Genomic DNA, 25,908 nt, shown 5'->3' on the forward strand with positions numbered 1-25,908 from the left:
CAGTTTGGATATCTATTTTAACTCCCAAGGCTCAGCTTCAACACTAGTAAAATTAGCACCTGATGGTTGTTCATGGCATATCAGACAGCCCTTGTGTTCCACAGAGTTAAGGTGCCCATGCACCTTACGATTTTCGTACGGCGGCCCCATCCTGCCCCGATTATCGCAAGGTTTAATTAGCCGTAATTAAAGAAAAGCACCTGAACAAAATGCGGCAATCGACCGCACGTATTTTCATTTGCGCATGAGCAGTGTAGATCGTACGATTTTTGTTGTACGGAAACGCCACTAACCTTGCGAAAATCTTACGATCGACCAAAGTTTTCAAACCTGCTTGAAAGTCAAAAGTCGTACGATTGTACAGTATTTGCGGTTGTACACTGCTCATCAACCTTGCGATTATTGGACGAAAACAGGATCGCATACGATTATCGTACGATAATCGCAAGGTGTATGGGCACCTTTAGAAAGCCAGTTGCTGAAGATTTAGGCAACACTTGTGCGATCTTAGAGAGTCAACAACAGGCTGCATTGCTAAGTGTACTGAAAGTTTTTCAGTAAGAAAGTAGTAGTAAGCAACCCCTTTATAAAAAGTTGCACGGCACCCAACCATATATTACGTTTGTTAGAACAAAAATCTTACTCTCCACCACTGTCCTGCGACCGGTCCCATCGTTGTTGATCTGCTGGATGTTACCAAAGTGGATGTCACTATAGAAAATGCGTGTTCCTCCTTTGTCACTTTCCCGATAATCAAATGCCAGAGCGATTACGTTCTTCATATGATCCTGATCTTCAAACGGTTTCACTGGAGCATTGAGGCTACTCTCATCCGATAAATGAATGCTTTTTAGTATTGTTCGTTCTGAATACAATAGGAATCCATCATACTCTCTGCAGCCAAGTCCGTTTTCTGCCAGCATGCCATGGGCACAAGCGCAGGTACGCTGACCTTCACCTCGATACAGACACAACTGTTGACAACCACCATTATTTTCAGCGCATACATTGGTTCCTGTGAAATATAAAACAAACTCAGCGCTACAAATCTTTTTATTCCAAAAACCTTTCAATAGATCTCTCCAAACTTGCAGAAATATCTAACGTAATCTAGAAGCAGATAATACACTTATAGGAGTAAGCAACTTCTATTTTTTTTTAAATATTATAGCTTAATTTTGGAACACTGTCTCTTAGCAACAAGTTATAAATGAAATAAAACCAAACATATTTCCGCGTTATATCTCCTACTATTAATATGTACTATATTATGAGCAGCCGATGTATTTCCCAACAAGTAGAAGAAAAGGTGTTACCCTCTATTGCACCTCTACAGAGTATCAGCTTGGGTAACATCATGGATTTAAGGGCAGGCAAATGTGGTATGTTGGTTTTTGGCACAGTATATTTAGGCAGAGTGTCTGCAGTGCAATACTAACCTTAGGGTAATAGTGAAATGTAGAGATGACCTCAATCTAATCTTTACATAATACTTGAAATGTAAACGTAACCGAATGCTAAATCTTAACTCCTAACTGTAACATAACTGTCAACACAGCCTACAAAGCTGAATGAATTCCTGCAAACCTGCACTTATCTTATCGAGTGCTAGAAGCTTACACTACTGCACAAAGGGTCCAGCCCTGAGACAGATTCACTGTCTGTATGAATAGCCACCTCAAATTTATACCGGTCATGAGAGAAATTGTGGGCTGCCATTGTTGTCAACCTCAATGTCAACCAAGTGCTAGTTGACTAGCGGTTGTACTGACTCACTAGTTGCAATACTTCAATGTAAGTGACTGAAATCAATTACAAAGGCAAGTCAGACAAAGTTTAAACAACCTTATTTGCATACTTGCTCCAGAACAGCAACTTCAAATATTGACACAAAACGATCAGCATTACAACCAGCAACTAGCATTTTCAGAATGCAATGACAGCTCTATGTTTAATATCACAGATAAAGTTCCAGCTGTCTTTTAAAGAAACCTGTATGCCTCTAAACATTGGACCTCCGATATAAAAATTTCAGCATTCAGGTGAACATGGCATCTGGACAACCGCTTCCTGTGCCTTCATATCAATTCGGGAAACAGCCCATTGCATGTCTTAACCAAAATTTAGGTACAGCATAAGGGAAGAAACCCTTCCAGACAAAGCCAATATTTCAATATTACAGTGTGCTATATTTAAGGGCTAGTGAAACATTTTAGAGAATAACTACAACTGAATGTTGGCACCTGCCTGCTGTTAACCACTTGCTGACCAGGTGTTCACACCCCCTTCCTGGCCAGACCATTTTTCTTTATTCAGCGCTGCAATACTTTGACATTTATTCCGTCATGCAACGCTGTACTGAAATGAATTTTATACCATTTTTTGGGGACATATAGAGCTTTCTTTTGGTAGTATTTAATCACCACTGCGGGTTTTATTTTTTACTATATTCAGGAAAAATTACTGAACATTTTGAAAAAAAAAAGTTTTTTTACATTATGTTATAAAACATTTATCATTACCCTAATTTTTTGTTAAAATATAAAAGACGGGGTCACGTCGGGTAAATAGACACCAAACATGTCAAGCTTAAAAATTGCGCGCACCCACAAAAAACTAGCGTAACCAAAATTGGCCGTAGGCGACACTTTAAAAGCTTTTACAGCTCATCAGTTTCAGTGATTGATGGCCCTAAGGGCCTGTTCACATGAGTTTCAGGTCCTGATCAGGACCGGATCTGCAGACGCGATGCTACTGATGCAGTGAGTTTTGGCCGTGTTTTTGATGCGCTCCCGTTTTTTTTTTTTGCAGGAGTGGGGCTGTTAGTATGTTAGCTGCAGTGCAGTGCGTTTTTGATGCGTTTTTGACGCTTTTGCGTTTCCTGACTGTTTCCCGACTGTACAAAATGTGACATGCAGTATTTTTCTGTCGTAAGCTGAACGGACTGCGCACGTGAGAACTGTAGCCCATAAAACACATAGGGATACATTGGGATGCATTTTGAGTGCAACAGCGTACGGATCAGGTCAGCACACAAAACGGACGTCGTGTGAACAGGCACTTAAATTATTGCTCTCACTGCGACGTTCGTGGCGATATGTAACACATGCAGCGTAATAGGCGCAATCGCCATTTTCACAGGTATGCGCACCTGACGCATGTTTAGATGCGTGTATGTAGGGGTGGGGACTTTAAAAAAAAAATAGTTTTTCTTTTGAATTCTTTTTTATGTGTAACTTAAAACATTTTTGGGGGGAAACGTACATTTTTTTTTTTCCACTTAACTTTATTGCTATCACAGAGGGTGCTAAGAAACCCCCCTTTGTGATAGCAAAAGATGTAACAGGTCCTCCTTATGAACATGAAGTCTCCAAGACCCCTAATGTCACCTAGGAACCCGCTGAAGAAGTTGATAAAGCAGAGATCTGCTTCATCAGCTTCTCTCCAGCACCTGAAGCTGGAGAGTGACACAAGAATGCGGAAGTGATGTAGTACACATCACTTCCGCATTCTGACACCGGAGGGAGATCGTGAACCGACCAGCAAAACAGCGAGAGGGGGGGCACATACCAGGACCTCATACGAGCGATCCGCCGGCTCTATAGCCAGCGGATCGCTTGTATGGTAACAGGCATCACTGCCGGTTTTTAAATGTTATGTCGCTCACGCGGGGCACGCACGAGTGGGCGGGACTAACAGGCTGTGTATACACGGCCTGTTACATCCAGGAAGCTCCCGGCCGGCCGTTTATACACAACGGCCGGCCGGGAGGTAGTTAAGAGAGTAACAGCTTAATAGCTTTCATACAAATACAGGTGCATTTAAATAAGTGGACCACAAGATCTTTACATTTGTTCTATTTTAGTCATACAGTATTTTCAGCATTTCCTCCAGTTTTGTAACAGTGGTTACTATTTTTGCTTTTGCTTGACAACATGGAATCATTAATTATTGGAATTAAACTATGTGCATGGTCAATACACAAAAACACTATATTTATTAAAATAAATACTGTAAGAGCTGTAAGAGATACTGCAGTTGTTTCACCAGAAAAATCGGTGGTATTGTGGATTTTAGGGATGCACCGAAAAATTTCGTCCACCGAAACATATCGGTTAAAATGGTACTTTCGGCGCAGAAAATGTGGTGCATCTCTAGTTTCTCTCCTCCTCGCTGGGCGCTGCGTCCCCTCTTACACAAAACAGCGCCCAACGGGGAGGAGAGCGCTGTCAGGAGGCCGAGCGGGGCAGGGAGGAGAGCGCTGTCAGTGTTATCACAGGAGACCGAGCTCTCCTCCCGGACCACCCCGCTCGGCCTCGTCCTGCTCAGCCTCCTGTGACAGCGAGTCAGGATGGAGAGTGGCTTACAAACACCTGGCGGTTACAAGTGCTTGTAAATAATTGAGGACATAGCCTACTGTGACAGTGAGTCAGGGTGGAGAGTTGACTATTGAGATCATAGTATGTTTACGGTGTCCCCAATTATGAATGAATAGGAAGTGCTTTACATCACTTCCTGTTCATTCATCATTGTGGACATTCTAACTCTTATTATATCCACAGTTTATGAATGGACAGGGGCACTCAGTATAGAGGCTTCCTGTTCATTCATAACATGGGCTGCAGAAAAAGTGATTTGGGTCCTCAATCTCTTTTTCTATTTTAAAATGGAAAAATCAGGGGTCTGATTTTTACGACAGTAAAAAAATAAAAAATTATAATAACTTTAGAATTGATAGAAAAGAACATAATTTTCAGTTTTGGTTTTGTGGTTTTATAACCTTATTAATTATCTCAAATTGAAACCATGTCCTGTATATTGTCATATTGTGCACAGTATTTACCCTTCTGTCTGTCTCTGTTGAACACCTTGATGTCTTTGAGCTGTACTCCAATGCCAGTTCTCAGCGAGACAGAATCTGTGGCATTGTCCTTCTGCCCTCGCTTAATGGAGCCATTAGCATGAGTCCTGCCAGGTAGACAGTAGTTAATGCATGTTAAAAAAAATAAACAATACAATCGATAATCACTTTAATTATTGAGGGGGAAAAAAACACTTCTAGGTGGACCATGAACAAAGCAAATTATATTAGCAAACCTTGCCTTTCCTGTTCTAGAGATACTGATTTTTAGTACTTTTATTAAACGTGTCTGCTATGTAATAGGGTCTACCTACATTGTACCCAACTGAACTGTCCTAGTAATGTAATAAGATAATCTGCAGCCTGTGCATTTCTTTGATCTGAAAAACTCTGAAAGCATAGGACTAAAATTAAACTCCAAATGCAGGGAATACATGTAATTTGAATTTAATGAGCCAGCCACATGCCGGAAATGAGAGTTCCTATGTTTCCCCGTAAGTTGCCATGGCTGCAAAAAAGGTATAATTACAAATGAAAAAAAATCAAAGCTAGTCCTAGACTGAAATGGAAAGGCAACTCTTACAAAATAGCTTGTGTACTAACCAGGCATTTCCTTTAAAGGGTTATTAAACTAAAATCCACGTTGGGTCATTTAGCTGTAAACACGTCAAACCTTTTTTGAATTTTTTCACTAATGTTGAATATTATACCTTATATTTGTATATGCTATGAAGCCAAATGCAAACTGCTGCTCTATTTTTATGAACCATGACAGGCTTAGGAGGGGCTTCGGTGACCATGCAGCAATTAGTGCAACTAGTCAATCTTAGGTGACCCTGCAGCAACTACCAATCATGAAGATTATGTATAGAAATTGCACAAAACACAGAAAAAACAATACTTGACAATGTCAAATCGCTACATGTCTTCACCTGTCACTCCAGTAGATGTAATCTTCGAAGACAGATACTGAGAACATGTCCATGTTGTTGTTAGACAGCACTACCTCTCTGTTCTTCCCGGTCTCCAGGTCAATTCTCTCAATTTTGTCAGTGCGAGCATCACACCAGTACAGCTTTCCTTCCTGCAGAAGAAGCAGTGCAAAAGTGCCTGGTTGAATTTACATATCATGAAATACTTGTGTTGCTGCAAATATATGCTGCAACCATCCTAAAGAAAAGTTAGCATCATAATATCATGGGAGAGAAAACTTAAAGGAGATCTATGAGATGAGTGATTTCCACTCACCTCATAGTTCTAGCCGACCTGTGACAATGAGACTGTCACAGGTCGGCTCAGTAGATCGGGAGGTGAGCGAACACATACCAGATTCGCTCACCTTCTGATCCTGTCACGGCTCTCTGCAGTGACAGGGGGAGGGGCTGGATTCCCCTCTCCCCGCTCCGATCTGCCAGCGCTGACTGGCGGAACAGACGGGGAGGGGGCGGGTACAGCTGGCTCTGCCTCTAGATAGGCAGAGCCAGCTGTCACTCACGCAGCTGGGCGGATCCCGTCATCTACGTCGGGATCCGCTCCGGCTGCCGCGTCTCAGTATACCGCGAGCTGCAGCTCGCGGTATACTGAGCTTTGGGTAACGGGAGGACGTTAGTTTGTGTCCTCCCGTTACCCTAAGGAGAACTATGGTGAAAAACACTGACCCCATAGTTCTCCTTTAAAGCTGAACTTCAGGTATAAATATTTATGTGTACTTGCATTGATCCAGCTTGGCCCACCTTGGTGCTCCCTCGGCACAGCGGCCATTCAGCACCACAGGACTGCCTCTTTTCCAGTCAGAGAATGCCTAATATTCATTGATAAATTTACTAGGTGTTCACTGAATCGCCGCAGTGCTGAGTGAACGACTCCCTGTGTTTTCACAGAAGAGGGGAAGTCACTCAGCACAGTGCAATACCAGAACTCAGATCTCTGTTAGCACTGTAGTAGTGATAGCTACTACATTGTTTCACAGAATCCTGGTGGCCTTACCAGGTATAAAATATGTATACAGTAAACTCTCTGTTATCCGGTATTCAATAACCAGAAAGAAAGAAAAATCCCCTGTGTATTCACTGTTCTGCTGATCTGTGGCATGTATTATCCTGGAAACGATTGTGTGCCTATGTGTCTTAATTTGTTTTATGTGTGTCTATTTGTCTTAATTTGCTTTAGTTACTGCATTTCAATATTAATATGAAGTCAATACAGAGTTTATGTTATGTTATGGTATAGTATGGGATTATTTAGACCTATTTTTATTAGTAACTCTCAAGCAACCAGAAACTGCATTTATCCGGAATTTACCAACCCCCATGGGTGGCGAATAATGGGGAGTTGACTATACATTGGGCCAAGCTCACACCTCACTTCATTCCTGACCATTCTGCAAAAGAGACAGACTCTTGATTGACAGCTCTTATCTCAATGTCCCTGCACTTTCTAGACACAAGCTTGGTTACAGGAATGCAGAGGGAGGGGGCACACTCTCACAGGAATCAGCACAGTCACTGGAACTGGAAGTGGAGCCTTGTTTTGTGTTGGGAAATCACAGGGACAGTGAGATGAGAGCTGTCAGAGAGAGTTTGTCTCCTTTTCAGAGCGTGGCCAGGAATGAAGAGGAGTGAAATGTCAAAGCCTGTAACTTTTCTTCTACTCCACAGAGAAGAATGGGATAAACAGCAACATATACTGTGGGAGTTGGGTGACTAAACTGTGAAAATGCTACTACATCTTTTTTAAAACAAGTCCTCATTGACCTCTGTAGCTGCAGCTCCCTTACTAAATCAGCCACACTTGGTAGCAATTAATCCCTAACATTTTTAGTTAAAGGCCCTGCCCCCTCCCACCAGAAGTGACTTAGCAGCCCTCTAATCCCTAAATGCTCCTGGAAGGGGAATGAGCGAAAGCTCCAACTTCCTTGCCTATGTTGCGAACAGAACTTTTAGGATTAATGCTCCACAATGAATGCAGCTACATAGGTCAGTGATGGCTTTTCTAAAGCTCATTTACTGCTTGGTAAGTATATGTAAATAATTGAATGTCCAAAACCTGATCACAGTTGCACTTTAGATAGATTGTTTCATCAAAAAAAATGGAAACGGAAAGGTAGTAATATTTAAAATGTTGAGTATTTGTATGCCTTGGTTTAGAATATCAGCTTGGCCAAAAAGTGGAGTTGCACTTTAAAGAACACTAGAGTCCAGATACCAGGAGATAATTACATGAAATGTGACTGGTAACCCCACCAATGTACCTAGCATTAATAGCAAAGTCTTTTCCATTTTGAGATTCTATCTTTACCTCTATATCAGATAAATTGTGATGGATTACATACCTCGTAATCTATGGAGATTCCATTAGGCCAGCTGATGGTAACATCTACCAGGATAAGCCTCCCACTGCCATCAAGATAAGACCTCTCAATTCGAGGGAACTGACCCCACTCTGTCCAGAACAGATAACTGCAAGCAGAAGATAAAAGTGTATAAAAGCAGGTATAAAGGCAGCCACAGAACTCCTGTTGTGCCCTTGATAAAAGGTGGTTTCTATGCAAACAGGCCATAGGGCTAGAATTTAATTTACCAAGATTTTATTTAGGCTTTTCAATTGTATCTCAAGCCTTTTCAGTCTACAGTGAATACATGAATTCCCATATCTCCTGTTGGCTTTTCAGAGCTTTCTATTAATGCAAAGATACACACTGACATTAGACGGGCAATCTAAATTACTGGACTGGTCTTTGGTATTCCACCTGCCCAAGATCATTCCAATGAATTAGATCGCCCGTGTATGCATTTTTATGTCTAAGCAGAAAGGAAATTAGTCAATTTACCCCACTGCCAGCTGTCTATTGAAGGAAAATATCAGTCAGCCCCCCCAAAAACTAATTTCGAAAAGAATGATTAGTCAGAGATGTTTGTACCCATCAATAGACATGTAGCGGGTCTCCCGATCTCGATAAAAACACCCTGATTGGGAAAGCATGCTCTTGTGTCTATAAGTACATCATGAAAACAATACAAATGGCACATCACAATAACAGTGAGGTGTTTACAATGGTCATTACCCTTTCTCAGGGTGAACAGTGATGGCTCTTGGCTTGTCCAGTCCCTTGGATATCACAACATAGCGGAAGGAGCCATTCAGACGAGCCACCTCAATGACATCAAAGCCCTGATCAGTCCAGTAGATATTACCTGTGAAGGGAACAACATGAACAGGTGGATGTACTGGAGACTTAGGCTAAATTCACACGGGGCTGTTGTGTGCGACTGGGGATTCCTGCGGCAACAACCTACCGATTCTTATGGCTGGAACCCCAGGTATGCTGGTACAGATACGACAGGCTGACAGAATCCACATCTGTCAGTGGCGGGCCGCATGTAATTTTACATGATATGATTACTTGCGGTTTGGGATAGAGGATTGTCCTTGGACACAGACAGATCACATCCATGGACAATCCTCTATCCCAAGCCACAGGTAGTCGTACTATAATTACATGCAATTTGCCGCTGACAGATTCGGCTGCAGTCAGCCTGTCATTAACTTGAACGGACACAGTGGCTGTATATGTATGGACACAACTGAGATTGCTGCTGCAAGAATTTGTAGGTTATTTCCGTGGGTATCCCGAGCCGCAGCCTAAAGCCCTATGTGAATAGGAACTTACAATGAGCCACCATTTACAATTATGAATAAACAACAAAACTTGCAATAAAAAAAAAGAAAAAGAAGGCAAACAAACCCACCAAAACATTTAAAAATCATGCTTATCCAGGCTTGCGGCAAAGGAAAGTACAAAATTGGAGGCTCTAGACAAACTTAAAAATGGTTTCCAACAGCAAAACTAATACTGTAAATGAAATAAGGCACACATTTTTTTCATCTAACTTTTAGGGTAGCAACCGGAAAAAAGGCAAATTTATACAGCAGAATCCGGACTGTTCTTATAATAACGCAACCTGAGACTTTTGTCTCTGGTGGCACCTCATTCAGTCACGTGGGGGGGGGGGCAGGCAGAGTGGCATGTTGGCAGTGCAGCAGTGGTGTAACAACAGCCATGACAGCCCACACGGCTGCTAGGGGAACCCATCAGGGGGCTCATTAGGAAAACTAAACTGAGAAATTTCCAGTATAGAAGGGCTGAAGTCAGACCTTAGGATCATCTACTCACAGATCCCCCTCTGTGCAGTAAGAAGCATTAGCTTATCGATGCAGATTTATTGCCCTCTGAACTTCTGCAACAATCTGAAAATAACCCTGTATGCCCAATGTAGTCACAAATCCCAGAGTTTCACCTTTTTTTAAACCTTTTAGGAAGTTTGAGGTTTGTGGGTCTACAAAAAAAAAGTTTTGACACTAGAGTTTAAAGAAATTTGTATTAGGGTTGAAAGGTAAGTGTGTCCAAGAGCATTCATTGTTTTATCATAATGTAAAAAAATAATTATCCATACACAGATCCTCCGCTGATTGGAATAGGTTTGAATTTTGTGACATCTGCATCCGTTCAGTTTTCCTTCATCTTGTAATGGTGGAAAATCTGAACTAACGGACCCAGGTTAGGTGTATAAACAGTCAGATGTAAGTGGACATGCGGACAAGCCAACCAGAAAATGCATATCAACGTCTGATGCAGAATTATACATCAATACCAAAAACTGTACACTATGCAAGTTATTTCCACATCCAAAAACAAAATGTAGCTTTGCAGTGAGTAGAAAGCATTCCCTTCAGTCTTACCAGCTATCCAGTCTACAGCAATGCCTTCAACTCTGCCAATGCCATTAGTAACCACATCTTCTCGCCAGGTCTGGTCTCTCTTGGCTCGACTGATGGTGCTGAGCCCCATGTCCACCCAGTAGATGGTGTCGTTCTCTGGACAAATATCATAGATAAGTGTTTGTACAGACTTGAGAAGGAGTAGATGACACAGGTTTACTATAATAGTTTGGGGTTTTTATTTTAAGTTTTCTTTTTTTTCTTCAATTATTTTTAAACAGTTTCCTATCTGATCTTTTTATCTATTTATAATGGATAGTGGATATCGCTATACGCTCTCCATTTGACAGTGCAGTGTTTATACCACACTGTGCCAACATTTGATGAGTAATTCCACAAAGTCAGGCCACGGTGTGAAGCCTGTGGTGTCCCATGGAACTCCTGCTTAATGCTGCAAACAGAACTCTGTGAATAGGTTGTTAGAGAACAGGTCACGTAACAGACAGTTCAATTCACTGATCAGTTCCTCTCCCGACTTTTTTCCTTTCATTGTTATGAATTGCACTTCACCTGCTTCTGAGCACTGGTATGCTCTAAAATGTGCATTTATTTAAAGCAGCAGTATCACCACACTAAAGCAATACTACTGTTTACAGTGGAAATAGTTGTGAAGGGTGAGGTTTTGCCATAATGTACACAGAATACTTGCACATTATAGCATACAAATCTTATAGTTGTGCCCTTCTCTAACAGTGTTGATTTCATCTTCAGTCCCCCACCACTATCTCCACTTCCAGGTTCCATGTAATTCCTTTTTGGCCATTGGGTGGCCACTGATGATGTAACTTTGCGCATGCACACACAAGAATTACACCTGGCCCAATTTAGAGGTGCCTTGAATGAGCTGCATTTATACACACATGTACGGCACATGTGCCGTACAGTGTACACAAAAACGATAATAAAAACAACAACAAAAAATCGCTGGCTTCTGTCAAAAATCCCTACCTCCCAGCAACTTTTTATTTTTCACACTTTACTTATAAACACTTTAATAAATGGGGCACTATATGTTATCTAAAATATGAGCACAGCAGTAATTCTCCTTTTGGGTAATGTTGCATATCTACTGAATGCTCAGATACAGGAGTTCTATAGTAAGAAGGGGGAGAGTAGTCACTGTTCAACAGTTGCTACTGTGCTCTGTATCCAATGGGCTTTTTTACAATAAAGGAGAGTACAAAACTATACAATTCAATGTTTCATATATCACTCATTAAAAAATTGGTATAGGCTCATTGTTCAGTAATATAAGAAATAAATGGTGCCAAGTAAAAAGCTTCTCATGTAAAACTTTGTAAACATCTATATGTACAAATCACACTACACGTTTCCAAAATTAGCTACAAGGGTTTCTTCAGATGGGTGTGACCTCAGTCATTCTTAAACCAGCTTTGATACCTGTCACTCCACTGAACAGAGGTTGCTGGTTTATTGGAAACCAATAGCGGTATTATAGCAAAACTCCAGAGCACATAAAACTAATAGGAAATAGAACAAATAGTGCTAATGTTGATTATAACTTGATGACTTGTTTACTTGTTTTTAATTCTTAAAAATGATTTTCTTTGAGCATTAGCTGTTTTTATAGAATGCAGCTGCTTCGTCACTGAGTGACCACAAGACCACTTTCATACTACAACTCCCAAGTACCATGTTGAAAGACATATGGGCTGTGGTAAAGATGGTAATAAAATCGGTGGGTACTGGCATTAGCATGTGCTTCCACGATTTTTGCTGGTGAACTGCTAAGTAGGGAGCTGAGGACTGGGATTGTTTCTCATTAAAGAAACTGAAGAAGGTGCATTGATATTTAGAGCGTAGGAGAAAATAACATAAAATACAATCACTCTGCAGTTGCACTTACAGAGAAAGGACCATTACTCTCAACAAAGTACTGTATTTTATCAGTACGTAGTCAACTTATAACACAGCCATCTATTCTATGTACAGTATGCTGAGAAACTCTCATTGTGGGCAATATGTTATGAACGTGCATGGAGATTGGTTTTAAACACTGTTTAACTGCAGCTATCAAAATGATTTTTATCACATAAATAACACGATGCCAACAATGAGGTTTTTTTTAACACTTCAATTAACCCAATTTTACTGCTCCCGGCATCGGACCCAGTTGGCTGTAGTGACAGTTTGCAAGTTTCATGATTTACTACTTAAGTGGATCAAGTTTAATATCCAATCTCTTAATTTGATAGCTAGAGCTGCAGCAATGGCCTTGAAGGTTTTATGGAACATTTCATGTATGACCCTTAGGGCAAGGAAAATAACTCACTGTCTGTACATCTCTACTTCTCGAACAGAAACCACTCTTGGTTGTTAGAAACTGGTACTCTTTTAAATGAAAATGCAATTGCAAATATTGTGGAAAGGTGAATGATGAGAGATATGAATTCAAAATGTGAGAGTATGAAGCGCAGGCATTCTCACCAGCATGGAAGTCCATTCCAACTGCCAAGGATGTGCCAGAAACAGGAACCAAAGCATCAGATTTGTCTTGTGGATCCAAAGGAATTCCTCGTATGCCTTCATGCACAGAGTACAGTAAGAAGGAACCAACACCTGCAGGAGACAACGCATTGTACATTATAGGGGGCTCAGCAAATATTCTGGAATCAGATTTATTATTCTGACATTTTATGACGTTGGCAATCTTAATCATATGCACAATTTTAGAAACACAAGGATGGAGGAGAGCCCGGCCTCAACAGTCATAACAAAGTCATGTGACCATCCTCTCCAATCTCTGTGTTTTCACTACAGCATTAACCAGGCTAATTATCTCAGTCTAGATTTTATGAATGGGTGTAGTCTGTAATGTGGAGTAACATTTTGGTGTCCAGCTGAAAGTGGTTTATGCTCTCTGCTATACATAAGGGTCTATGAGTAGGACAGAAACAAGAGACTCAAGAGACTCACCCTCGCAGGTCTGTTGTCCACTCCTAAGGCTGTATCCTGCAGTGCACATACATGATCTTGTGGTAGCAGAGGTCGGCAGACACAGCTGAGAACAGTCTCCATTGTTAAATGAACAATTGTTTGTGCCTAAAAGAAAATGTGTAAAAGTTCCTAAAACAGCTTCATAACTTTGACACAACATGTGCTAAACATTTTCATGGTCTGAGCTAGGGATGCACCGATACCAAGTACCATACTTGGTACAAGTACAGATACTTTTCGAGCTCTAAGACTAGACTAGAGAAAAACTCAAAACTTAGGAGGCAGCTGTCATTTGTAAGGAGCACACGGAGCTCCTGGGATGTGTACATCTCTGTTTTAATGTATGATTTTGTTTTTATAAATATAAAGGGATGCACCCATACCATTTTTGCAAGTACAAGTACTTATACTTGCCCAAGTACTTACAGATACAAGTACTGATACATGTTTGTTGTCATGTGACAGTTTTTCTAAAACAATACAGACTAATGATTTCAGGACAGTGGTGGAGCGCCAGAGCGAGGTAACAGCTGCAACCCTGGTAGTTCTCATGAAAATGCCAAGTATCGGCGCTGGTATCTGAACTGGTATCGGTGCATCCCTAGTCTGAGCATTTCCGTATTGCAACCCTAATGAGTGTTCTTGCTTCCCATTTTAATAAATCAAATGTTACCGTTCTATCTTCCATGCTACACTGGGTGATGGATGAATGAATGGGAAAATTGTTTTATTATGAAATAAAAGAACAGCTCCATGTTGACGTCAAAAAATATCCAGAATTTGGCGTCAATTTACTCAAGCACAGAGTATGCAGTATTTTCATTACCATGCCTTATTTGATAATCTTAACAATCGCACTTTTTCACATTATTGAAGGTTTAAAGCATTAAGGTCTGGGCATTTTTTACCTTTATGCATTCTCTGCATTAGGGTAAAAACAGCCCAGCACCCTTTCTCTACCCCAGTCCCCTCTACACTTACCTGTCAGCTGCGTTCATCCACGCCACCAGTCCCGAAGTGATCCTCCGTTCCCCGAACTTCTGGGTTGCGGGGGAGAGGATACTGATGGCAGAGGAGCCACAGGCTCCTTCTGCCATCAATCAAAGAGGGAAGGGGCATGGCCTACCACAGGGCTGTGTGTGTGTCTATGTACGCATGCAGCCACTGCGGAAACGAGCGGGCACGAGCGCGCATGTGTCCCTCCATTAGAACGAGGGTGGCACCCGTGCAGGGGGAAAAACGCTGCATTGAGCCACTAAAAAACGAGGAATTAGAAACTTTCAAAGAAAAAAAGCAACAGCCTCCAGCAAAGGAGGGTCTCCTTAAAGGTGAAATGAAAAAAAAATAATTTAATATAACTTTAAATCTCACAAAACTGCTGAATGCACTGCATACAACTTATTTTATTATTTTTTAAGTATTCTGTATGCAAGTCAATTCACAAAAGATTATGGCACAGGATTTTGCTCAGTTTTGCTTAAGTTCCCTCACCGTGTTTTCTTTTGAAGAGAGTATGAGCAGCCACTCCAGGCAATAAACAGAAGTTTGTAGGGTTTATTTCCACAACAATGCAATAATCGTTTGAAATGAACATTTTGATAACAAAATGGTCATGAGTTAAATCACCAAAGGCATATAATGTGGTTTTGTAACCTGACATAACTGTATGAATATCTTTAGTTTTAAACAGTTGCTTACCTTTCTGTATCTCTTCATCATAAACTTTCATATGCATAACCTGGTTCGTGTTAAACCGTAGAACTTTTGGATCTGACCCATCCTTTTTAGTACATGTGCCCATTTTGTCAGATGCATGGTCTGCCCACCACAGTTTATCCCCTAAGAGAGAGAAAAAATAACCCATCAACCGTGCCATTTAACCAAAAGAACAGTGAACAAAAGCCCATATTGCCTAATACAATATCAGCTTTTAAATTCTAATTCCACTAAGAAATAATATGCTGAATCTGAATGGTATCTCTGCGGGAACATATCCACTAGTACTTGCTGAAATTTTTATAAGCATCTCTGGAAACAGATTACAGGTGTATTACAGGGGAAAGGAAATTGTTTTATACAATAGATGTTCATGACTGCTGTAATGACAGCGGTTTCGGTGTCAAATATACTGGTCTATACAAATTCATGCAGAAGGTATGACAGAAGCTGAAGCTACCAATGTCTACTTTAATTCAATGCTCAAACAAAATAGCCCTTTCCTGCAGTCAATATTCTTCAATATAAATATCACTCAAGCGTTGGCTTTGTGCTTTGATATAAAGTAATTTACCCATAATGGCCAGAGCTGTTGCCTTTCCAAGATAGGATTTCATGGTAAGTAGATTATCCAGCCCTTTGCCGTTGAGATTACATCTGTTAATGGTACCACTTCCAGAACTGATCCAGTACAACTTTTTGTCAACATAATCAATGGATAAGCCTGCAGAAAAGCAATAAAAGAAATGAAGAGTTACAAAAAAAAAAAAAAAAAAAAAACATGCATTACAAATGTGTACTGTTCCCTAAAATGGTCATACATCTGGAAAACACTACAGAAACTGAAAATACACAGGGAGCTTCCATTTCCTCTGGTTACTGCTGCATGCTTTTTCCTAATCTATGCCCTATGCCAAGCTCCTACAAAGAATACTTTGAAGATAAACTCATCTGCACCGAAAAAACTAAACAACAGATACATTTCAGGATTATTTAAAGAGGACCTACAGCCTGTAATGTGTATAGCACAGTAACTTAGTGGTTAGCACTTCTGCCTTGCAGCACTGGTGGTCCCCATTTCATATCCCGGTCAGGTCACTATCTGCAAAGAGTTTGCATGTTCTTCTTGTGTTTGCGTGGGTTTCCTCCGGTTACTCCAGTATCCTCCAACACTCCAAAGACATGCTGGAAGGTTAATTGGCTCCTGTCTAAGTTGGCCCTCGTATGTATGCATGTGAGATGGGGACCTTAGATTGTAAGCTCCTTGAGGGCAGGGACTGATGTGAATGTGCAGTATGTAAAGTGATGTGTAAATCGTTGGTGCTATATAAATACTTGTAATAATAGAAAAAGAACGGGTATATGTCAATTCTATCAAAGGGTGTTAAAAACCTTTATTCTTTATGTATCTTTATGTATATTTTGTAATCTTCCCAATAGTTGCTCATTATACTCATAATTAGAAGCTAGAACAAGTAATGATAAGAAATGAAAAGATCCTCACTTTGTTTTTATGCATTACTGTACGAGACTGTACGTGTCATTTTTTTTTTAGCATATAAGTGAATGAAGACACTGTAGACAAAATCTGTAAAACAGTAATGTTAACTTTAATGACAATCCCCACAGCAGCTTATACTTAGCTTTCCTTCCCTACTTGTTCTCGGGTGCAAAGAGGAGGCCACTGGGAGTTTACACAGGACTGAGGATTTTTCTCCTTGCCCCCATGTCACAGCGCTGGATACTAAAACAGCCATTTGCGAAGCACTGGTTTTGCCACCAACACAGCATTTTCTGATGTCTGCAAGAATCTGCACTTGTTTTCAAATGTGTTCCTTTAAAGAGATCCTAGCCCCAGGCAGTATATGGAGCCCACCCTACTCCAGTCAAAGAACAGCCCCTGCCATTCAACAGTCCAATGCCAGAATGTCAGAACGTTTCATTGATCATCCAACCAGCTTTCTCAATTCTGAATTGAGAAAGCTGGTTGGATGACCAGTGAAACGTCTTCAAGAGAAATACAGCAAGTCCAGTTGCCTTGACTTATTCTTTACAGATACACTAAGTCTAATGTTCCTCCAATGGAGTCTACAAGCAACCCACAAAAATGGCAGAGGCCTGTTCCATGTGCAGAAATGGCATGCATGCATGTAGACAGAAGAAGTTGCAAATACGCAGGAGATCAGCAGTGCTTATGTACACCATAAGATGAAAAACTGTGTAATCTGTATTGTATCTAAAGAGTGGCAATTGTTTATTGTACACAGCGCTTTACCAAAATGAATGTCATTCAGTTAGGGGTTGCATGTAACTGAATTACAATGCAATGCTGTGAAGGGGCTCTAAATGTTAACTAACAGTAATTTAATAAAAAGTAGCACAGGCAAACATAAAAAAAAAAAAGACTGCATTTGCTAGCCAGCTGTAAAAGCTAAACCCATTTCAATGAGAAACATGGCAGCAGACTTCTGGTTCCGGCGCCTGATGTAGCAGTCCCGCACAGACAGGCTTAATCAGCATATAAAATCGTACCTCAGCCCGCGGATTACCACCCTGCTTCTTGGGTAAACCCCGCTGAGACTGCCTCCTGAATCACCCATGGATAAATTCCTGGCAAAAAAGCGCAACGGACCACGGAGCAAATCCACGCCGACGAGACCCAGGAGGCCCCAACCACCTCTAAAGATGGCCGCCATGCATGCTCTTCCGTACGCAAGCCCTTCCTCGGAAGAAGATCGCACACCGATCCCTGAACACGGCCTGATCGCAGCTGAGGTTGCTAAATTACTGCGTCCTACAATCCAGGATGCAGTGGCTAAGGCAGTTTCCAAAGGCATTCAGGCCCTACGGGTCGAGTTGCTCAACCAGGCACAGAGGATCTCAGAGGCAGAACACCGCATCGTTCAGCTAGAGGAAGGGAGCGAGTCTGCAGCCTCCCAAATGACCGCTGCTCAACATAACATCCAACATCTAATGGACCGGGTAGAGGACCTGGAGAATCGTTCCAGACGGAACAATCTCCGCATCATTGGTCTCGCGGAATCCTACCACCCTTCCCATCTTGCAAGCATTTACGCTCATAACGTACCTGACATCCTTGGGATCCACACCATCTGCAAAGTGGAACGTGCCCATCGGGTGGGCCCCTTGATCCCCAAAAGGAAATCGCCGAGACCGATCATTGTCAGGTATCTGGACTACAATGACCGCATGGCGGTTCTCCAGGCTTTCCGAAACAATAAAGGCCTTACCCTTGATGACCACCGCCTCCTTATGTTCGCTGACTATTCAGCCGAAGTCTCCAAGAAACGCAAAGCTTTCAGCTGCATCTGTTCTATGCTTTTTAAAAAGAAAGTGAGGTTCACCCTGGCATACCCGGCCACCCTCCGCTTCCAAGCAGCAGACGGCTCCCAAAAATCTTTTCAAGACACGGAAGAGGCGACGACTTACCTACGACAGCTGATGGACCCAGCCGCGCTGCACGAGAACACCCGATCACCCCGACCTCAACGCCATTCTACTCCGGCAAAAAAAAATCGCTGCCTCGTCTCCCAATGACCCCCTCGGATTCGCCTTGAACGGCGGGAACACACTCTAAAACACGGCTGTGTTTGTTCAGCAAGCTGGACCCAGGTGAGATCTTACTGGGTTACCCCGACATTGTCATCCTGGGAAGGGGGGGAAAGAGGAGACAGCTACTGTCTTTGCCGGTTAGTGGGGTGTTACTCTTCATCCACCATTAGTGTTCCCCTAAGACTCATTGTTTAACTCAGCTGAGATACACCGGGCTGAGGTTTGTTGTAGACTTGATCCTGGCTTAGCGGAGCCACTACCGACCTAGCTATGCTCACCAGGAAAAAAAGAGAAGTCACGTATTGGACTCTTGTTGTTTCGTTTAATTTCTCTAAATTTTTTTAATCTCAAATTAGGTTCTGTTGACCTGATGCTTTTTCTTTCAGTTACTTTTATCGTTATTTTACTCTACCATACATTGCATGTACGCTGTTCCTCGGGATCTTTCCGTGACTTGTGCAACACCAATACACGTAGTAACCTCCTCTATGCCATTGTACCTAAGGTAACTGCGTGGACCCAAGGTTCCTCCAATTGTGACAGGAATGATAAGTATATTGATCGTATGTGCCCACTGCAAATGTTCTTACAATGTATGTATTTTATGTTAATCCATGCACCTCAATGTAAATGGCCTTAAGAGTGGTCTTCTGGAATATTAATGGCTTACGGGTGCCGGCCAAATGCATGAAAGTTCTCCGCCACCTTAGAGAATTGAAGCCCGACATAGTACTGTTACAGGAAACGCATCTCCCCCAAACCGATATTGATAGGATGAGAAAAATGTGGGTGGGCGAGATTATCTCCTCTCCCGCAGTAGGAAGAAGAGCGGAAGTGGCCATACTACTACACAAAAATCTACCTTACAAAATTGATAGCGTAGAAATCGACCCTGATGGTCGGAAACTATAGGCCCGCATCACGGTCCACAACCAAACCTATTCTTTTTACAACTTTTATTTCCCAAACTCCCCGACGGTACAATTTTTACCGGGAGACCATCTCTTGGATCATGCGAGACACCAATCCGAATAAAATCCTGGGAGGATATTTTAATTCAGTTATGGTGTTGGGGGAAGATAGAACCAGGGACCCAAACACAGTCAGGGGCTCTGATACGTCCGCTTCCACGCCAACCTTCTTGGCTGACTTAGCAGAGACATTGGACTTGACGGATGTATGGAGGATTCGGAACCCCCTTGAGCGTGAATTTACTCATTACTCAGCAATGCATGCCACCTTTGCTAGACTAGACTACCTCTTGGCCTCCGGTCCTGTAGATGCCACGGTGATTGACGCTCAAATCATGCACCCGTAATGCTAGAAATGCGTCTCTCTCTCGCGAAAGGCGATGCCTATATTTGGAGATTTCCGTCTCATTTGGCAACGGACACCTCCTTCAAAACCATGGTAGAGGCAGCCTGGCAGGAGTATGACCTATATAACCATGCACATCTCGATACACCCAATTTATACTGGGAAGCGGGCAAAGCATTCTTACGCGGTAAAATTATGTCTTATGTGGCGGCAAAAAAAAAACCAAGCCAAATCCCAATTCAAATATGCCAGCCAGGCTCTTCACCAGGCCCAACAGGCGTATGCCTCTGATCCCACTTGTATGCCTCCCACCTTAAAATAATGCTCTTTGCCGATGACATAGTCATGTTCTCCTCAGATCCCACCCGAGACCTTCCCAAAATCCAAGAGACCTTCGCACAATTCGGAGCCATCCTCCCTGTACACGCTCAACTACCCCCCGCTCTTCGATAAAATACGTAAAGAATTACTCCTATGGAGAAACCTACCTCTCTCTTTATTTGGTAGGATTCACCTAATAAAAATGGTACCCTTTGCCCGATTACTATACCCCATGCAGACTCTGCCAGTACTCCTGAAGCACAAAGACATACAAGCCCTTAACAGAGAATTCACTATGTTTATTTGGCAGGGGGAAAAACCCAGGACAGCCCTGAAAAAATTATTTTTACCCAAAGATAGGGGAGGAATGGCATTCCCCAACCTTATACTCTACAACGTGAGCGGTCTACTCCGACACACTATTGATTGGCTACACTCCTCCTCTCACTATTCCAACTTTTTGTTGGAAACAGCAGTGGTAACCCCCTGGACTCTCCCTGCTCTTTTACATTGCCCCATCTCTGCCATGCCTCCTACTTTACGCTCTCATATTTTAATCAGAGACACTGTGGTGGCATGGAGGGAAGCCCATAAACAACTAAAATTAAACCCCTATTTCACGCGTCACCTCCCCCTTAGAGGCAATCCATCGTTCCCTCAGGGAGAGGAATACCGCGCCTTTACACGGTGGGAAAAAAAAGGGATTTCTCTTATCTCACACTTTTACACTGATGATGGCTGAAAACTGCTATCATTCTCAGAATTTAGCCACAAGTTTGGAATGCCCAACGCCGACTTTTTACACTATATGCAAGTCACTGCCTATATCAGAAAACTGAGCCCCCTTCATGACACCAGACTACCAGCTCCCTCCATAGATAGAATCCTTCCAAACGCTAAAGTGTCCATCGCAGACATATATCCTCACCTGCGACATTCCGTGGTTCCCTCGTTGGAATCTTCCAACTTGATCAAGTGGAAGACGGACGTCCCGTCTGAAGATATAGTCGAGAAAATACTTACCGGTATCGATCCCTGTGCAAAACCATAGGTAGCGAGCAATGGCAGGAGACTCAATACAAAATCATTCACAGGGCATACTATGCTTTCCAAATAAGGTCCACTAAGAGTAGAGTTAATGCATTATTAGACCACTGTCCCAAATGTAAATAGCCAGCCGCATCTCTTTTCCACTGCTTATGGTCCTGTCCCTACATTCAGGGGTATTGGAAAAAAGTTTTACAGTTAGTATCATCTGTGTTGGGACAGAATGTTCCATTGGACGCCATGCTACTACTGTTTAATTATTGGGAACCCCCCATAGCCTCCTCTACCAACCTTGACAAATGGGGCAAACAATGGGTTAGCCTGGCCATTCTAGCGGCCAAGAGATGCATCATGAGAGAGTGGCTCTCGGCACACCCCCCCACGATCCGCAGGCTGAGGGAAGATCTTAAGCACCTACTCCTCTTGGAGAAATTGAATGCAGAAACACATTTGGAAGAAGAAAATAAAATAACAAAATTTCTCTCTAGATGGCAACCGTTTATTACACATGCCCTCTCGCCTTCTGCCCAAAACAATATCTTAGCCCCTTTTAAGTTTAGCAAACACTACTTGTTACAGAATCTGAATGCGCCAAAATAAGGGGGCGCCTCCCTCCTTCCCCCTTTCCAAAGACGTTGCACATGGAGACTTGCGGGTGGGGGAGGGGATCTGGCACATAAGCCAATACGATGGATGTAGTGGGCCCGCACCATGAACAACGAACCTGGTTACCGACAGGATCAATAGCCAGCACTGGCAAGACAGGAGTCATACAATTAGGCAATGTATCATAACATGTATGGTATGAGTTGTTTTTTTTTTTCTGTTATGTTATGTTGTTGTTTTTTTCTGTTATGTTGTATGGTATGAGTTATGTTTTTGTTTCTGTTTTTGTTTATTTCTGCTTATCCCCATGTTTGAGGATTTTACATTTACCCTTGATTTGGTTCTTGCCTACATCCGAGTTTGTCAAAATAGAGCTAACAGTATATTACTACTTGTATAAATCTTAGACGTAATTGACATCTTAAACCACCTGCACACTGCTGTATTGATATGCTCTGTAATACTATGTAGGAGCAAGATGCTCGAGAGAAAACAATAAAAAATGTTTTACAAAAAAAAAAAGAAACATGGCAGCAGATGATGTATTTAATCTGCACAAATGTAAAAGCAGGAAGCACACGTGTATGGATGAGGAAGTTGTATTCTGTTAAATTCTCTTACCAACTGGTCCCTTTTGATCTGTGAACAGCACTTGTCGCTCCGTGCCATCCATGTTTGCCATGCTGATATTGTCTCCATCTGTCCAATACATCTTCCTGGAAGAAACATAGCGAATATTAAAGTTCTGACTAACAGCAGTGTGTGCCCAGTGCAAGGCACGCTTCACCCTGAGGCAATTACCTCAGATGAACCCATCCACAAGTTAAATCCACTGCTAAATATTCAGTAATAACATCAATCTCTTCAGAAAGAGATTGTTATGTGGTGGAGATATGGGCTTATGAGTGTCATGGAACTCCTTGTGGGTACCTTAGAATGAGGTTGATGAAACCACTAGGGACATGGTTGAAGCAGGAGTAATACAAGGGTGCATTGTGGCTCACTGTTTTTTAAAGCAGACAATCATAGGAACTTGTTGATCTTCATTTATTGATCACATTGCAGGAAGTAATATAAACAGATTCTAGTCTGAGTGGCTGCTATACCTGGGTAAACTCAATCTCATTGTGCCTTGGTCAACTCATCTCATTATGGTTTCACCTATAAAGACTAAAGATAAACTGGTGTCCTAGAAAACTAATTAACAATTTAAAAGCAAATTCCAACAGGATCACTTGGTATAGCTAGAAAGATTTCATATATTACAAAAGAAGCAACCAATCAGAGCACCCTATATATTGTAAGGAGAACAGGCTCATCTGATACTGGTAGTGGTAACCCATGCAGGAGACAGGGACACCCAGGAACACTTTTGCACTTTTATTAGGTCAAGCAGCAAACAGGTTCAATGTAGGTTCAATTGTACAGCAACTCCACAGCATAAAACACATATATCATCTGCTCTGCTAATGCAAACAATTTACTAAAGTCATGTCAGGGTACCCTAATGGTTTCCTGAAAACAAAGAGGCAGCTCTTGTATTTTTGAGTGTTCTGTCAGCAGTCAGCCATTTCAACCAACAGCAGGCTCTCACAGCAGATGGAGAGATCCCTGAAAATCAGTCAGCTCACATATAGAAGGTCTGTGGACAGCTGAGATTAACAATGCGGTCTGAATAACAAAAAATTTGATTTTCTCCATAACAGACACAACTTCTGTCACCATGTGCATATGAGAAATCTAGGTGACACATACACAAGGTCCACAATCCTACCAACCAGCGACGAATACATATTAAACAAGTGTGGACAAATTAATATGGAGTTCAGGAGCCAGCTCCATTGACAACAACTAGAGAAACTTGGGTTCCAGCTGTCATTTTTAAAGGAGAACTATGGGGTTAAGGCTTTTCCCCATAGTTCTCCTTAGGGTAACGGGAGGACACAAACTAGCGTCCTCCGGTCACCCTAAGCTCAGTATACCGCGAGCTACTGCTCGCGGAATACTGAGACGCCACAGCCGGAGCGGATCCTGATTATCTCTAAGCCTGATGAAGGGGACCCTGCGAGGCCCCGAAAGCGCTTGCCAATGAGATACAGCTACTGGCAATAAAATATTTTGCTTTTTCAACTCATGGTGTGCTGGTGAAATTTTTCTACTACTCCCGTCACCCTAGGCTCAGTATATCGCGAGCTGTAGCTCGCGGTATACTGAGACGCCGCAGCCGATCACGACTTAGTTGACGGGATCCGCCCAGCTGCGTGAGTGACAGCTGGCTCTGCCTATTTAGAGGTCAGAGCCAGCTGTACCCGCCCCCTCCCCCATCCGTTCCGCCAGTCAGTGCTGGAGAACTATGAGGTGAGTGAAAAGCACTCACCTCATAGTTCTCCTTTAAGGAGCATTGGTTATCTGACTCCTGAGATTTGTCCAGCCCTGTTATAAAACACATAACAATGTGATAAGTGCAGTCACTATTTTAAAGTGCTCAGGTGATGTAAAGTAATTCTGTTCGGAGCATCTCTAAAAGATATACTTTGAGAATACTTTTCAAGTTAGTGTTTGTTAGCGGAGCTCTGGATTTTCACATGCTCTTGCCATCAAAAATCCAGCAGTGAAAACTACCAGTGCCAGGCTCCCATTGCTAAGAACAAAAGGCCAATAAGGGCCAAGTGGTTCTTCAGGCAAATGTTATGCTCTTGCTAACAAGATAATAGTCTTTCTTAGTATTGTCTGTTACCTTCTTTCCTCTAATAGTCTGTGATAAGTTCACTGAAATCATGATTAATTACTCATATATTTTGAGTGAGCCGCTAAGAAAAAAAGCATAAAATGGCATTGCTCACCATCTCTGCTTTTGTATTTCTGCCACAATAAATAGCAGCTCCTGTTATCAAAAATGCAGATTGCTGCCCATTCGTACAAACCTTTCATAGTTTATCAATATAGAAAACATTCTTTCCCACATGCCTAGAGTGCACACCTATTGAGCCATCTAATAAGCACAGCAGCTGTAATACATTAATATCAGGTTTCTGCACATTAGCTGGTGGAATACATACAGTTTCTGGCATGTTTGTTAAACATATTTCAATGTACTTTGAATGTAGGAGGGTTAGGAAAAAGAAAGTCTACATTTCTATACAAAAAATGCGTCTTAAGGGCAGCCAAAGAATTCTTGGATCTGTCCTGGGGTCTGCGTGACATTATGACCATGTCTGATCCACCATTTCCTCACATGAAATTCCCGTAATTAACGCAACTCTCCCACACAGATGGCTTTGATTATTTCTATATTACTGGAAACTGCTGTGGTCCACCCCCACATGCAGGCCAGCCAGACTGAAAAAAAGTCAGGAGAGGAAGTTGTCACTTTCTTCTATATGCCACTGCAGATATAAATATGTGTATATGTACAAAATAAAACTCCTGGATCAGCCTCTGTCTTCATTAACACCAGAAGAGCGTTAACCACATTTTCTTATAACAGGAAAACTTACATTCCAGCAGCATCCAAAAAGTGCTTCCAGTAATGGGTAGCAACGATGCTGCACTTATCCTGAGTTCAGAGCAAAGTTGCCACTCTCATGTAAGTTGTGCCTGCTTGCACTACTGTGGGATTAGAAGATGTTTAAGACAGCATGGCTATTAGAATTGCCATTGCTGATTCACAAGCCTGTAGCTTGTCAGTCAGAACCTAGCTAAACATAGCCCTGCTGACTGTTTCCTGGATT

The 25,908-nt window shown here is 42.0% G+C and overlaps 1 protein-coding gene across 1 annotated transcript in view; it reads right to left on the reverse strand.

Moving 5' to 3' along the window:
- The window catches only part of LRP1 (LDL receptor related protein 1), a 292,446-nt gene that overhangs the window by 68,092 nt on the left and 198,446 nt on the right, over window positions 1-25,908 (reverse strand). Inside the window, exons 31-41 of the mRNA XM_018569629.1 lie at window positions 22,799-22,893; window positions 15,888-16,037; window positions 15,296-15,436; window positions 13,577-13,702; window positions 13,088-13,219; window positions 10,601-10,735; window positions 8,925-9,054; window positions 8,193-8,319; window positions 5,794-5,945; window positions 4,844-4,968; window positions 644-1,015 (exon numbers count right to left, since the gene is read on the reverse strand). Coding sequence (XP_018425131.1) covers window positions 644-1,015; window positions 4,844-4,968; window positions 5,794-5,945; window positions 8,193-8,319; window positions 8,925-9,054; window positions 10,601-10,735; window positions 13,088-13,219; window positions 13,577-13,702; window positions 15,296-15,436; window positions 15,888-16,037; window positions 22,799-22,893 — 1,685 coding nt within the window. The remainder of the gene's footprint in view (window positions 1-643; window positions 1,016-4,843; window positions 4,969-5,793; window positions 5,946-8,192; window positions 8,320-8,924; window positions 9,055-10,600; window positions 10,736-13,087; window positions 13,220-13,576; window positions 13,703-15,295; window positions 15,437-15,887; window positions 16,038-22,798; window positions 22,894-25,908) is intronic.

The sequence above is a fragment of the Nanorana parkeri genome, unplaced genomic scaffold (assembly GCF_000935625.1).
Source record: "Nanorana parkeri isolate BGI_ZX_2015 unplaced genomic scaffold, ASM93562v1 scaffold35, whole genome shotgun sequence".
NCBI classification, from domain to species: domain Eukaryota; kingdom Metazoa; phylum Chordata; class Amphibia; order Anura; family Dicroglossidae; genus Nanorana; species Nanorana parkeri.